General features: G+C 41.0%; 2 protein-coding genes across 2 annotated transcripts; both read left to right on the top strand.

Annotated features, from left to right (window-relative positions):
- The first annotated feature begins 851 nt into the window (after window positions 1-851).
- Window positions 852-7,407, top strand: LOC108269850 (actin, alpha cardiac muscle 1). The gene is made up of 7 exons (XM_017475931.3): window positions 852-2,971; window positions 3,331-3,469; window positions 4,524-4,848; window positions 5,481-5,642; window positions 5,736-5,927; window positions 6,775-6,956; window positions 7,029-7,407. Exons 2-7 carry the CDS (start codon window positions 3,341-3,343, stop codon window positions 7,170-7,172), a joined length of 1,134 nt encoding a protein of 377 aa, XP_017331420.1. The 5' UTR covers window positions 852-2,971; window positions 3,331-3,340; the 3' UTR covers window positions 7,173-7,407.
- An 867-nt stretch (window positions 7,408-8,274) lies between these two features.
- Window positions 8,275-12,545, top strand: gjd2b (gap junction protein delta 2b). Its single transcript, XM_017475932.3, has 2 exons — window positions 8,275-9,059; window positions 9,530-12,545. Exons 1-2 carry the CDS (start codon window positions 8,989-8,991, stop codon window positions 10,371-10,373), a joined length of 915 nt encoding a protein of 304 aa, XP_017331421.1. The 5' UTR covers window positions 8,275-8,988; the 3' UTR covers window positions 10,374-12,545.
- The last annotated feature ends 271 nt before the right edge of the window (window positions 12,546-12,816 follow it).

Below are 12,816 nucleotides of genomic sequence, written 5' to 3'. Positions count from 1 at the left end.
TAAAGAAATGCTAGATGACTTATGTAAGGCTTATCTCAAAATCTGTGAGATTCCATAAAAGTTGATTTGTCGTTACATGAAAGAGCCTTCGATTTGCATTAAGGCTGAACTGTTTGAGACTGTTGTATCTATCATTTTAATCATACCTTGGAAGTGACTATTTTGTCTTTACCAGTACAATATTGAGCTGTACTGTCAATGTATCTTTTGGGGCATGTATTTGTTGGACTTTCTATAGGAGCACTGAAAATTGAATGCTCTTCAGCTGAAGTGTTGTTGGTCGATTTGCATTCAGAACCATTATCACTTCTTTATGAAGCCCGTATGTCCACGAAATGAATGACTATAATGCACTCAAACTAAAGCGGTATTCAAATTTGCGTTTATAGCACTGATATTAAGCACCATCTATATACCATCTATAACTTCCTCAAAGAGTTATGAATGTGCTGAAAAAGGAAAGATTAATCTGCAGGATAAGCAGCCAGATCAACCTACCCATGAATATAATCAAGTGTTGTTCATTCTCGGTCATGTAAAAAGAAAGTCACAAAACACCTGAGTTTTGACGTAAGCCTTTCATAAATTCTCCAGTCCTACTTTAGAAAAGATATACACAATGGAATGTATGCACAATACAGTGTTACCAAGTTTGCTAATAATGCTTTTGCATGTATAGCATATTTGATAATGTTTCATATGTGAAAGATATACTGTACTGTGGTTATATCTATGATTAAAGCCATTTTAATACTTTTTAGCCAAAGTTATAAAAGTAAAGTTCATGTATTATTATGTCAGACACATCACTGCACGCTATTCTAAGAACATTTACAGCTCCCAAGCATCCAAATCCCCTTTCTGACTTATCCAGGATATCCTTGAATATGAAGCAACAAATATGAGCACCACTTGACATTTGTAGATTAAACCATTCATTTTGATTCATGCATATTTCATGATCATTCCAAAGTGCTGTTTAACCTCATTTTCTCACTATTGACTGATGTACCGAGTGACAATAATTCTTTCCAGTGGAACAGTAAGCCCTAATCTTTGAGGAAAATATATCGCTGTTTCACAAAACTTCAAATGCAATATTTATGAGACTGCAGAACGGGACTTAGTCTGATTGCACGTGTTCAGGCACGAATCTTTTCAAAAAGATATTGAGTGAAGAGGGCCATACTAGTCCTTATCTAGTTTAGTTTCAGGCTTGTGCTTGTTTTCTTTCCATTTCCCTGACTGTAAAGCAAAGCTGGCAGTGGCCTGCATGGCAGAGAGGACACAGCGCAGTGGGACATGAAGGATGCGTGTGTGACATGGGCTGAGATTGGGCCCTGGCTGGAAATATTCTATTTCAGTGTGAGATGGAGAGAGGAAACAGGTCCGCCTGTCTTGCTGAGCTGATATGTGGGGGATTTGCAGAGAGGATATGCAACGCCGAGCATCCAATTAACCCCATACTGCTTTTCTAATTTGGCTCTCACATACTCTCCTGTACTGCTGGCTCAGGGAATCTCAGGACTGACTACAGCAGACAGTGGCGTAAGTACATCCATGAGTCAACACACTAACTAAACAAATGGGATTTACTTCCTGCGTACATGTGTTTAAATAACAATGGTATGTTCTTACCTATTCCGTCCCCAGACTCCCTTAAAATGTGTCAAGTATATATGCATCAATTTAGTGATCATTATGAATGGTCCAGTGAATAGGTGTGACATGCATCTCTGCCCTGCAATTGTATTTACATAATGTATATGCAATGTGTGTTTACATTATGGATGTGAAGCTTTGCCTGTAGGGAGCCCTGAAGAAAACTCATAGGTCAGGACATATGATAGCATAGTGGAACTAACTGTGCACTTGCAAATAATATTTATATTTAAATGGCTGTGCCCAGAAGAACCATGCCCTAGCAATGGATCCTAGTGGTGGCATTATATGGACATACAGTGCAAAGGACATTCACAATATTTACCCTCAGTATGTATCCTTGACATATGTACATATAGCTGTAGCATCATAAAAATATGTATGTTCATACAAAAGTATGTTAAGAAATTAAAGGACAAAGATGGGAAACAAACAGCTTGCGTAAAACAAAATAAAATGCTTTAACTCTGCTTCCTCAAGGGTCCTTTTAATCGTACTATTTTTAAGGGTTCCCCCAGAGGGACGCACAATGGAACCCTTTAGAGTTCTAGGCAGAGCATTTCTTTGCTGTTCTTATGCTATTACAGGTCATCACCAAATTATAATCTGTTCTCTTCAAGATGTTAGCAAGACAGGTCAGAAGAAGGAAAGAAAAAAAAGAACAATGATATTCCTTGTCTGTCAAACATCCGTGGGCATGAAATATCACGCTGAGGAAGAACCTCATATGTTCTTCGGCTCTGTGTGCATCTATTCATACATACTACAAAATCAGTGTTCCTCTTTCTGGAAATGAGTTGTGTCTCCTTTAAACAAGTTTATACGGGGGGAAAAAACTCACTTCAAATATGACATAACTATGGTATAGGAATGTACCGTAGTTTCAAGCAGAAAGATTCCACTCAATTACAATTATACTCAATTATGCAGACCCTCTAAATATTGTTACAATTATGCTAACCTACTATTTGAGCAAATCTATTTAATCAATGACTTATTACAATCTTGGACAACACAAACCATAACAAAAGATTTTAAAAAGTGTGTTAATGATATGGCAAGACAATAGGCTGAGCCCCTTTTGTCGTTTTGGACCACACATGCAGTAGGCATTAACACAGCTTGCCATAAAAGGGACACAAGTGTTTCCCCCGAATCCCATCCCTATCCCATTCATAGTGTCACACACCCTCTGATGGCACAAGCATCGACCAAATAAGGACAACCAGCCAAGAAGCACGTCCCACTGGCCGGTATAAAGAGGAGCCTTCACACTCCAGCACACAGCCCCTCTGCCTGAGTGGATCTGGTGAGTGCGCATGCGCAGTACACACAACATGCTTAATGAGACTTTTAATTGTCTGTGCGTCTTTTCCGTCAATTCTGTTGAAACAAAACTAACAAACCAATGTTCAAACCCTAAAACATTATGTTCAAACCCTAAAACTCACACTACTGATACATTGCCGAATTAGTAGCTTAACTCACTGACAATAACTGGTTAGAAAAAATAATAGTGTACAACAGAAGCAAAAAAAATTGTATTGTATTGTACTGTACTGTGTTTTCCCGTAATTGTGTTGTGAAAAAGATGTTAATTCATGGAGTCATTAATAGCTGTGATAGTGTTTAAATGTTAGTTTTAATGAATGTTTTTGACTGTGTTAGACTGTCCAATATGTGTGATGATGAGGAGACTACAGCTCTGGTGTGTGATAATGGCTCCGGCTTGGTGAAAAGTGGCTTCGCCGGAGATGACGCACCGAGAGCGGTATTCCCGTCCATCGTCGGGCGCCCACGTCATCAAGTAAAGTTTTCCCTCATTGTTGTGCTTCACATTTATAAGATCTGTTCATAGGTGATCAGTCTTAGATGTGGATCTCACACTAAAAAATGTTGGGTTACTGTTACAGCTCAGCTGATTTTAGCTTGTGTCAGGTTGATAATGTGTAGTTACAGTGTAGCATGCGGACCTGAAAGGGAACAGGCGGCTTGCATCTAGAATCATTTTCTGGAACTTTCCACTGTGCCTGTCGAGAACAGCGCAGCAACCAGCAAAGAGGAAGTCTGAAGTAAAAGAAATCAGCCGTAACTGCAAGAAATACACGGTTATGTTGACAATTAACTTAATTAAAAAATTAGTTGAACCGTTCAAGCTTATATTCGAAAGGAAATAACTTTTTTCAACGTGTAGTTTGGCTAGCCAATGTTAGCTTGTTGACAAAAATGCACAAGAAGATGAAAATATGGCTAGAGTTAGCTTTCTGTAATACATTAGACAGTTTACTTGTAGCTAGTTAAAAATTACCTCACATTTTTTCAGGTTCATTTTAATTATGGTTTTGATATTCGTCACTCATAATTTCAAAATGTACACAGATATGATATCAAGTTAGCATGGTCTAGTTGAGTAAAAAAAAATGCTGCTCATGTTACACACACACACTCACACACTGTAACTAGAGCCAAGCAAATGTACTCATTTTTACCCACAATTTGGGTTTAACAAAAAAAAAAAAACAACAACAACAACAACACATCCAGCATGTTGCTCCAGTATCCTACCCTAGCCTTGGTGCATTAAAACAATCCAGGCTGGGTCCATATTGGCGCCAGTGCTAGGTTTCCATATTGACCCAAATTGTGTTACCCAGCAAATTGTTAGAGTGCAGAGAATGATAGAAATGCCAGCCTTGTTCGTGTAAAATCATAGTATATATGACTTATCAAGTCTTCAGTTTAGTGTATTGTTCTCGCTACTGTATTAATACACTTTTCTGTACAGGGTTCATTGTTATACTAACTGACAGCCCAGGGTTATATAAATGAGCATTAACTGAATCATTTCTGTCGCTTTCCAGGGCGTCATGGTCGGTATGGGACAAAAAGATTCCTATGTGGGTGATGAGGCTCAGAGTAAGAGAGGCATCCTGACCCTGAAGTATCCCATTGAGCATGGCATAATCACCAACTGGGATGATATGGAAAAGATCTGGCACCACACATTCTATAATGAGCTGCGTGTGGCACCTGAGGAGCACCCGACCCTGCTAACTGAGGCTCCTCTCAACCCCAAGGCCAACCGAGAGAAGATGACACAGATTATGTTTGAGACCTTTAATGTGCCTGCCATGTATGTGGCTATCCAAGCCGTGCTCTCCCTCTACGCTTCCGGACGCACAACAGGTTAGACTTGGGTCAGGTTGAGTTGTCAAAGCCATATCAATTTGCCAAAGCCATATTTATCAAACTGCCCGTGATATATCAACCTCGCCTGGTGTCCCACTGAAGCTAAGCAGGGTTGAGGCTGGCCAGTACCTGGATGGGAGACCTCCTGGGGTAAACCAAGGTTGCTGCTGGAAGTGGTATTAGTGAGGCCAGCAGTGCTCACCCTATGGTCTGTGTGGGACCTAATGACCCAGTATAGTGACAGAGACATTATACTGTCTTTCGGATGAGACATTAAACCGAGGTCCTGACTCTCTGTGGTCATTAAAAGGACACTTCTTGTAAAGAGTAGGTGAAATTCCCCATCGGTCCTTATCTTCATCCCTGAATTAGCTACATCACTCTCTCCTCTCCACCAATACCTGGTGTATGGTGGACGTTCTAGCGCACTATGGCTGCCGTCGCATCATCCAAGTGGATGCTACACACTGGTGGTGGTTGAGGAGATTTCCCCCATACAATGTAAAAGCGCTTTGAGTGTCTAGAAAAGTGCTATATAAATGTAACTGTAACTATATAAATGTAAAATTATCATAGCCATTGCTGTGCCCTCAAGTAAGCTTAAGTTCATAAAATGCATGCTCTTCTAGGTATCGTGCTTGACTCGGGTGATGGTGTGACCCACAATGTGCCCATTTATGAAGGTTACGCTCTTCCTCATGCCATCATGAGACTGGATCTGGCTGGTCGGGACCTCACAGATTACCTTATGAAAATCCTCACTGAGCGTGGCTACTCCTTTGTAACGACAGGTATGCATTGTGTGCAGAATGTTTGCATCAGGTCACACTCTTTAAAATATCCAGATTTTGCATGAAGAGACCAAACAATCACGTATTCTGCAGCTGAACGTGAGATTGTACGGGACATTAAGGAGAAGCTATGTTATGTGGCATTGGACTTTGAGAATGAGATGGCAACAGCTGCCTCCTCTTCCTCTTTGGAAAAGAGCTACGAGTTGCCTGATGGACAGGTCATCACCATCGGAAACGAAAGATTCCGCTGTCCTGAGACTCTCTTCCAGCCGTCTTTTATAGGTACATTCTACACCAGTCTTGCATTGTGTGTTCATATATGCACCAATCACTGAATGACGAACAGATAATGCCTTATAGAAAAAACATGATGAGGCCATTTTCAAGTCATGTCACCAAAAATTTCAAACAAGGTGTCTGGTCTCCTTAAACCTATTGTGCGGTTATTTTCATCTAATGCAGTGGGGTCCAATCTCATCCACAAAGGGCTGGTGTGGGTGCAGGTTTTCATTCCAAACAAGCAGGAGCCACAACTTAACAAATTTCATCTGTTTAATCAGCTGTTCTTGGCTTCCAGTAGACAATCAGGTGTGGTTTCTACTTGGTTGGAATGAAAATCTGCACCCACACCAGCCCATTCTGGATAAGGTTAGATACCCCTGATCTAATGTTAAGACATGATAACTAGAAAATACATACAATCATATGAATTACCTGGGACTATTGCATTGCTCTGAGATGGTTTTACATTTTTGTGGATTGTGATATGCTGCTCAGACCTGCTGATCATTATAATAATTAGCTCCTAGAAGTGCGTATATAATTTGTATGTCGCAGCATTGTCAGGTCCAATCCTCAAATGAGACCTTCTTAAAGCATAGGGACACAGGTAACAGATGTTAGTTGGACCAGAATAGCCTAGCTGTGGGGGAAAAGTGTATTATACTGTACTGAATATTTAATTCATCCTCAAACCTGAGGATGTAAGAAATGTTAACTGTTATATGCTTAGGGTTGTGTAAGATAATAGACAATACCTTTTTTGCTGTGTCTAAAACCCACTGGTCATAGGGGACTGATGCTTTCTTTTGTTTATAATCATTAAACTGTTAACTTTTTATTGCCACAGGTATGGAGTCTGCTGGAATTCATGAAACAACATACAACAGCATTATGAAATGTGATATTGACATCCGTAAGGATTTGTATGCCAACAATGTCCTCTCTGGTGGCACCACCATGTATCCCGGTATTGGCGACCGCATGCAAAAGGAAATCACAGCCCTCGCCCCTAGCACAATGAAAATTAAGGTAATGTTTTACTCTATTCTATTCTGTTCCAGTCTATGGCCTGTATACATTTGACTCTTCTGTTTGTTTTAGATAATTGCTCCTCCTGAGCGTAAGTACTCTGTTTGGATTGGAGGCTCCATTTTGGCCTCCCTTTCCACCTTCCAGCAGATGTGGATCAGTAAACAGGAGTATGATGAGGCTGGACCCTCCATTGTTCATCGAAAGTGCTTTTAAACATTACTGCATTGACCATCTCCACTGCTACACTCAGTCACCTTCACAACTACTCATGAATGCATTATTTATAGACGCAAGTGTCATTTTATTTTGCATTGGATTTATAGGTACAGGTTCCCTATTAAACAATGATTTGTATTTATTATGTGCTTGAAATGAAATCTGCTGGGATTTGGGAGTAGGCCATGGCAATCTATGGGCTACTCCAACAAGGAGGACATGAATATATGTATCTTATATCTTTGTTTATGTATTAAAAAATTAAACGAAAAATTGAATCCGTGGAGAATTCACTGGAAGATTATAACCAAATATCCCAAGCATGAAGTCATCTGGAAAATGTACCTCATTCTTTTCATTAAGGAAAACCGATTTCCGGTAAACGGCTGTCTTCTTGCTGTCACATTCACACGGAAGTAGTTTCTATTTGATCTTATTCTGAGTGGAGTCAGTGGTGTTTGCACAAAGTATGCATTAATGGAGATAATCCCAAAACCAAATCAGATATTAATCCCCTGTACGGCTTCTCTGCTGAACCTGGGATAACCTTTCCTTTTTCTACAAAATTTTACACTCTCAGAAAATAAATATTGTACTGAACTGTACCCACTCTTGTCACTGGGGTTGTACCCTTAAGAGCACATATTTTGTACCTCTCATCTGGAAACGCGCATTAAAAATTAAGGTAACCAAACGGACTATAATTGGTTTTAGAGCAAAGCGTTAAAGCTACACCACATGCACTTTTTATTGATAAAAAGAGACATATTAAAGGAAAAAATAAATGTGTACCTTTGAGGGAACCATTCCAGCCACAAGCATAGGTATAGTTTAGCACCTTTTTTTTTCTGAGGGTGTAAAATGCACGTGCACATCTTGGGCGCACCCGAGATACCTTCAAACCAATCTTTAAAAGGATTTTCCGATACGTTTATCTATACCTTAAAATAGTCCAGTTTAAATACATTTGGGTGTGATCGTGCAGGATTTGAGGGTGAAACAAAGGGCGGGGCCGGAGATGACGTGCCTATTTTTATCCACAGCATGGCGATAAAGCGATTAGAGTCTCAGAGCTCCTCGCGTTGAGCCGCTCGCGGTAGCTGCTTAAAACGCATTAGAAATAGTCACAGGGAAGACAAAAAAATAACAGTCTAAGAGAAGTACAATCCAAGAGGACGGGGAATTCCTCAGGGAAGGCGCTCGTGGCCGTGATAGCAACAAGTATGACTTCGAGGAAAAAATAGGACACATCCTGTGTTTAAGCCAATACCAGTTCACTGGCCACCCCCTCTGCAGCCTTCACTCTATTTAGTTTCAGCAGCACTGTGCAAAACTCTGTTCTCCTCCCCGGCGCGTCTGCAGAGCTCAACGCGCGGCACCACTCCTGCGCTTCATCCTCCACACAGTTATTGCAAATAAGAATTCTTTTGTATTTGGACAGCTTTTCGCAGACCTATGTGCCCCGTGACGCAGGAAGGACTACTTAAGGGAGATTAGCAAGTGGCGAGGCATTAAATCCAACCTCCCACCAGTCACACACGGCGCGACCTATCAACTTGATCTGAGGATCGAAAATAGGAGGGCTCATATATTAATCAGCACTTCGAACTGGAAGACAAGTAAAAGTAGGATCGCCCGGTGATCCCCTGGCATAGCACCTGGCCAGGGCGCAAGGAAGGAAGGACCGTGATCAATGTCTTCAGCAGATAAAACCGGGCCCATTGGCCAATAATAAGGAGATAGTCTAGTGTTATTTGTTCCCCCGCGGATTGAGTGCGAAGTGCTGTGCGCTCTCGTCTCCGAATGAACAGAAATGGGGGAATGGACCATACTCGAGAGGCTCCTAGAGGCTGCTGTCCAGCAGCACTCTACTATGATAGGAAGGTAAGCCAAAAAGTCATCTCTATTTGTCGAGAGTGAATATCAATGCATTTAAAACTAGGATTTTGGAGCTGGTATAATAAGTGTACATCATTCACTGGGCGTGCGCAAAGAAGGGCGCTACAGCCCACTTCACTTCTTTTCAAATCAAAAGGTCAATTTATTTCTGAATGTGTTCTAAATAACACTTCATTTAATGCATAACTATTTTATTGAATCTTATAATAAAAATAAAATAATAATAATAAAAAAAATAATAAATCAATCCTAGCCACCTGAGCGGTGAGTTTTATGCGCACAGCAGGCAGAGCGCGTTGGTTTCAGCACTGGACAGCTCCCAGCCCTCCTGCTGATCTGTGTTCGCTTTTTCAGTTCACGTTTATTTCGTCAATAATAGCTCTCATTTTAAATGAATCATGAAAGGGCAGTCGCTTATACATTTTCTATTTCTTTATTTGCTTGTATGCTCTTAGGATCCTACTAACAGTGGTGGTGATCTTCCGGATTCTAATCGTAGCCATAGTTGGAGAGACAGTTTACGACGACGAGCAAACAATGTTTGTGTGTAACGCTTTACAGCCGGGCTGTAACCAAGCGTGCTACGACAAGGCCTTTCCAATCTCACACATAAGATACTGGGTGTTTCAAATCATCATGGTCTGCACCCCGAGCCTTTGCTTCATCACCTACTCGGTTCATCAGTCTGCAAAACAGAAGGAGCGCCGCTACTCCACCGTGTATCTCACCGTGGATAAGGAACAGGACTCACTGAAGCGGGAGGATAGCAAAAAGATAAAGAACACGATCGGGAACGGAGTTCTGCAGAACGCTGAGAACACCACTAAAGAGGCCGAACCCGACTGCTTGGAGGTCAAAGAAATGCACAACGCGAATATGCGGACTGCCAAGTCCAAAATGAGGCGCCAGGAGGGCATCTCCAGGTTTTACATCATCCAGGTGGTTTTCAGAAACGCCCTGGAAATCGGCTTCCTAGTGGGCCAGTACTTCCTGTACGGATTCAATGTTCCCGCCGTGTACGAGTGCGACCGATACCCGTGCATTAAGGAGGTCGAGTGCTACGTGTCCAGGCCCACGGAGAAAACGGTCTTTCTCGTGTTCATGTTTGCTGTCAGCGGCTTCTGTGTGATGCTCAATCTGGCCGAGCTCAATCATCTGGGCTGGAGGAAAATCAAAGCGGCTGTAAGGGGCGTGCAGGCCCGAAGAAAGTCCATCTACGAGATCAGAAACAAGGACTTGCCCCGCCTGAGCGTACCCAATTTCGGCCGCACTCAGTCCAGTGACTCTGCTTACGTGTAGCTCCACATATCCAAGTATCCAACACACATGGACGACTCTGCTCGCCGCTATAACGTGTCATCAGTTAAAGGAGTGGGTAATTGGGTTTTTTGTTTGTTTATTTGTTTTGTTTTTCTGTTTTCTAGTCCTTTAAGGACGGCGTGGAGGATGACTGACACGTTTGCCCTGATGCGACTTTTCTCCGTGGCATTTGGAGCACAAGGACAGAGTACACCGCGCATTTACTCTCATGTGGGCCGCTTTGCTGTACTTGAAGAGAGTAAATGCGTTTTGCACTAAATAAAGATAACACCGGGCCACGCACATCTCTCATTGTGCTGTTAACGGTGTTGTAAGCGATTTTTTCCACCGGCTTTTCCCTCTCTCATCATTACATTTTAGCTCTACGACGCACAGCAGGTGACTAACTCCTCATTCAGCCTATAAAATGAGCTCGAATAGTCTGTGGGACGAATGATTTTTTTTTTTTAAACTTCATATAATATATAATACACGTTTTCGTTTTTGTTGCCTGTGTTGCACCGCTGACCTTAATGTATGTGACCATTCCAGAGCTTTAGTGGATTTGCTGCAAACGCTTACCTTAATTTTGAACCCACCAAAGCGCCCAAGGCTTTCATCTGTAAAGTGTTTTTTATTTCTTTCGTGTAATTAAGTGCCATACTTGTAAATAAGATGCATATGTATACATACACACACACACACATATATATATATATATATATATAAATCTCTAATAATAATATTTATTATTATAGACATTATGAAAACGGATTCCTTGCTCGGATTGCTAAACACCGCCCAGGTTTGCTTGAACTCTATTCGTTGTGATTTAAATGGAGAAAAGAAAAAAAAAGAAAAAAAAGAAAAAAAAAAAGGATATTCGGCATTTTTCTCTTTTATCTTGAAACTGAAAAAAATGACCGAAAAATAAAGTGCTAGTCTTTTTTTTTTTTGTACACAGTAATATCTTTATTCGCCATAATAAGTGATCACAAAAATGATAGCACACATATTTTATAACAAATTATATATTATATAACGGAAAATCAAAATATGGACAATGAGAACTTCCTCTGGTGCTACATTTTTTCGACCTATCAGTTGTCTGTGTAACCAAGGAAAATAAGGAAGAAAAAAAAAATATTTTCATCAGAGCAAATAAGTGAAATAAATACCTACACACCACAGGCGTCTGGAGCCCTGAGGCTTTCTCTGCATCTCTCTGTGACCTGGCATGCGTCTATCTCAGGCACTAAGAAAGAAATGTGCTGCATTAAGTGTCAGTATGAGGTATGAAACCTGATTTGATTGAAATCTCACTCTTGTCAGTAATGTTAGGGATTTCATATATTTAAATAACGTTCGTTTCCATCTATTTCGAATGCGCTTCACAGCTGTGACCTGGGAAATATATTGATCGAGTCTATCCAAAATTTCACACTCAGTATTTTCCAGTTATCAGGACTTTTTTTTATACAGTTTGAATTCTAAGGTCAGGTAAAGAGCTGCATGTTTAAGAAAGCATATTAGAGAGCATTAGGATGTTGTCGAGGAATTGCGGGGTCTCGGCTGCTTTTGCTTGGGAGTTGGTCTTTTCCCCCTTTTTCTGTTCCTGTCTTTTTTTGTTGCGTAAGAAATATTGCAATGTAGTGTCTTCGGATATTCGCTCTTCCTGAAGGTCAGGAGAAAATAGAAACATTAAGTACAAGTTGACCGCAGTGTGGAGACTGAGCATCAAGGATGATCTGGGGACTCGCTCACTGCAGCATCTGCCATAATGACCCTGCAATGCAAGACTGAAGATGGAGGAGATGGTAACTCTCAACATCAATCTTCAACCCCAAAGAGATGTTACACATTTCCAAAGCTCAGAAACTAACTCAAACAATGCTACAGGGATGAAAAGCGTAACGTGCCTGGTCGGCCGGACAGTGCAATGCAACACTCAGCCTTTTTTTCCTCCTCCCCTTTCTCTCCTATGACCAACATTCCAAGACTGCATTCATCTTGAATCAGTGAGATACACATAGACTTTACTGAGAAACTGTCATGAGAGCCCACACACCTCTAAACCGAGATGTCACTGAACTGAGCACATTGTGATTGTGTATGCAATCCAAAAGAAAAACAAGCTTTAATAAAAAACCTTCCCTGCTGAATGTGAAAATATCGAAATATCTCAGCATGTCTCTTTCCCCCTCCCCCCCTCTCTCTTTCTCTCTCTCTCCCCCTCCTTCCCTCTGCGTGTCTGTATGTGGTAAGATTGCGGCAATATTCATTCTGGCTACATATATAGTACTTGTGCTATCCTGCTTTTCTGCATCTTTACTGAGAGACCAAATTGTGTTCATGACATTCACAAAGCACTGAAAATAATATCCCCCAAGGGTGGTATTAAAAGATATAAACTTAGATATTAAAACAGCATCAGTTCCAAACA

This window comes from Ictalurus punctatus, chromosome 9, assembly GCF_001660625.3.
Source record: "Ictalurus punctatus breed USDA103 chromosome 9, Coco_2.0, whole genome shotgun sequence".
In the NCBI taxonomy this organism is placed as follows: domain Eukaryota; kingdom Metazoa; phylum Chordata; class Actinopteri; order Siluriformes; family Ictaluridae; genus Ictalurus; species Ictalurus punctatus.
This window is presented reverse-complemented; position numbering and strand designations above follow the sequence as displayed.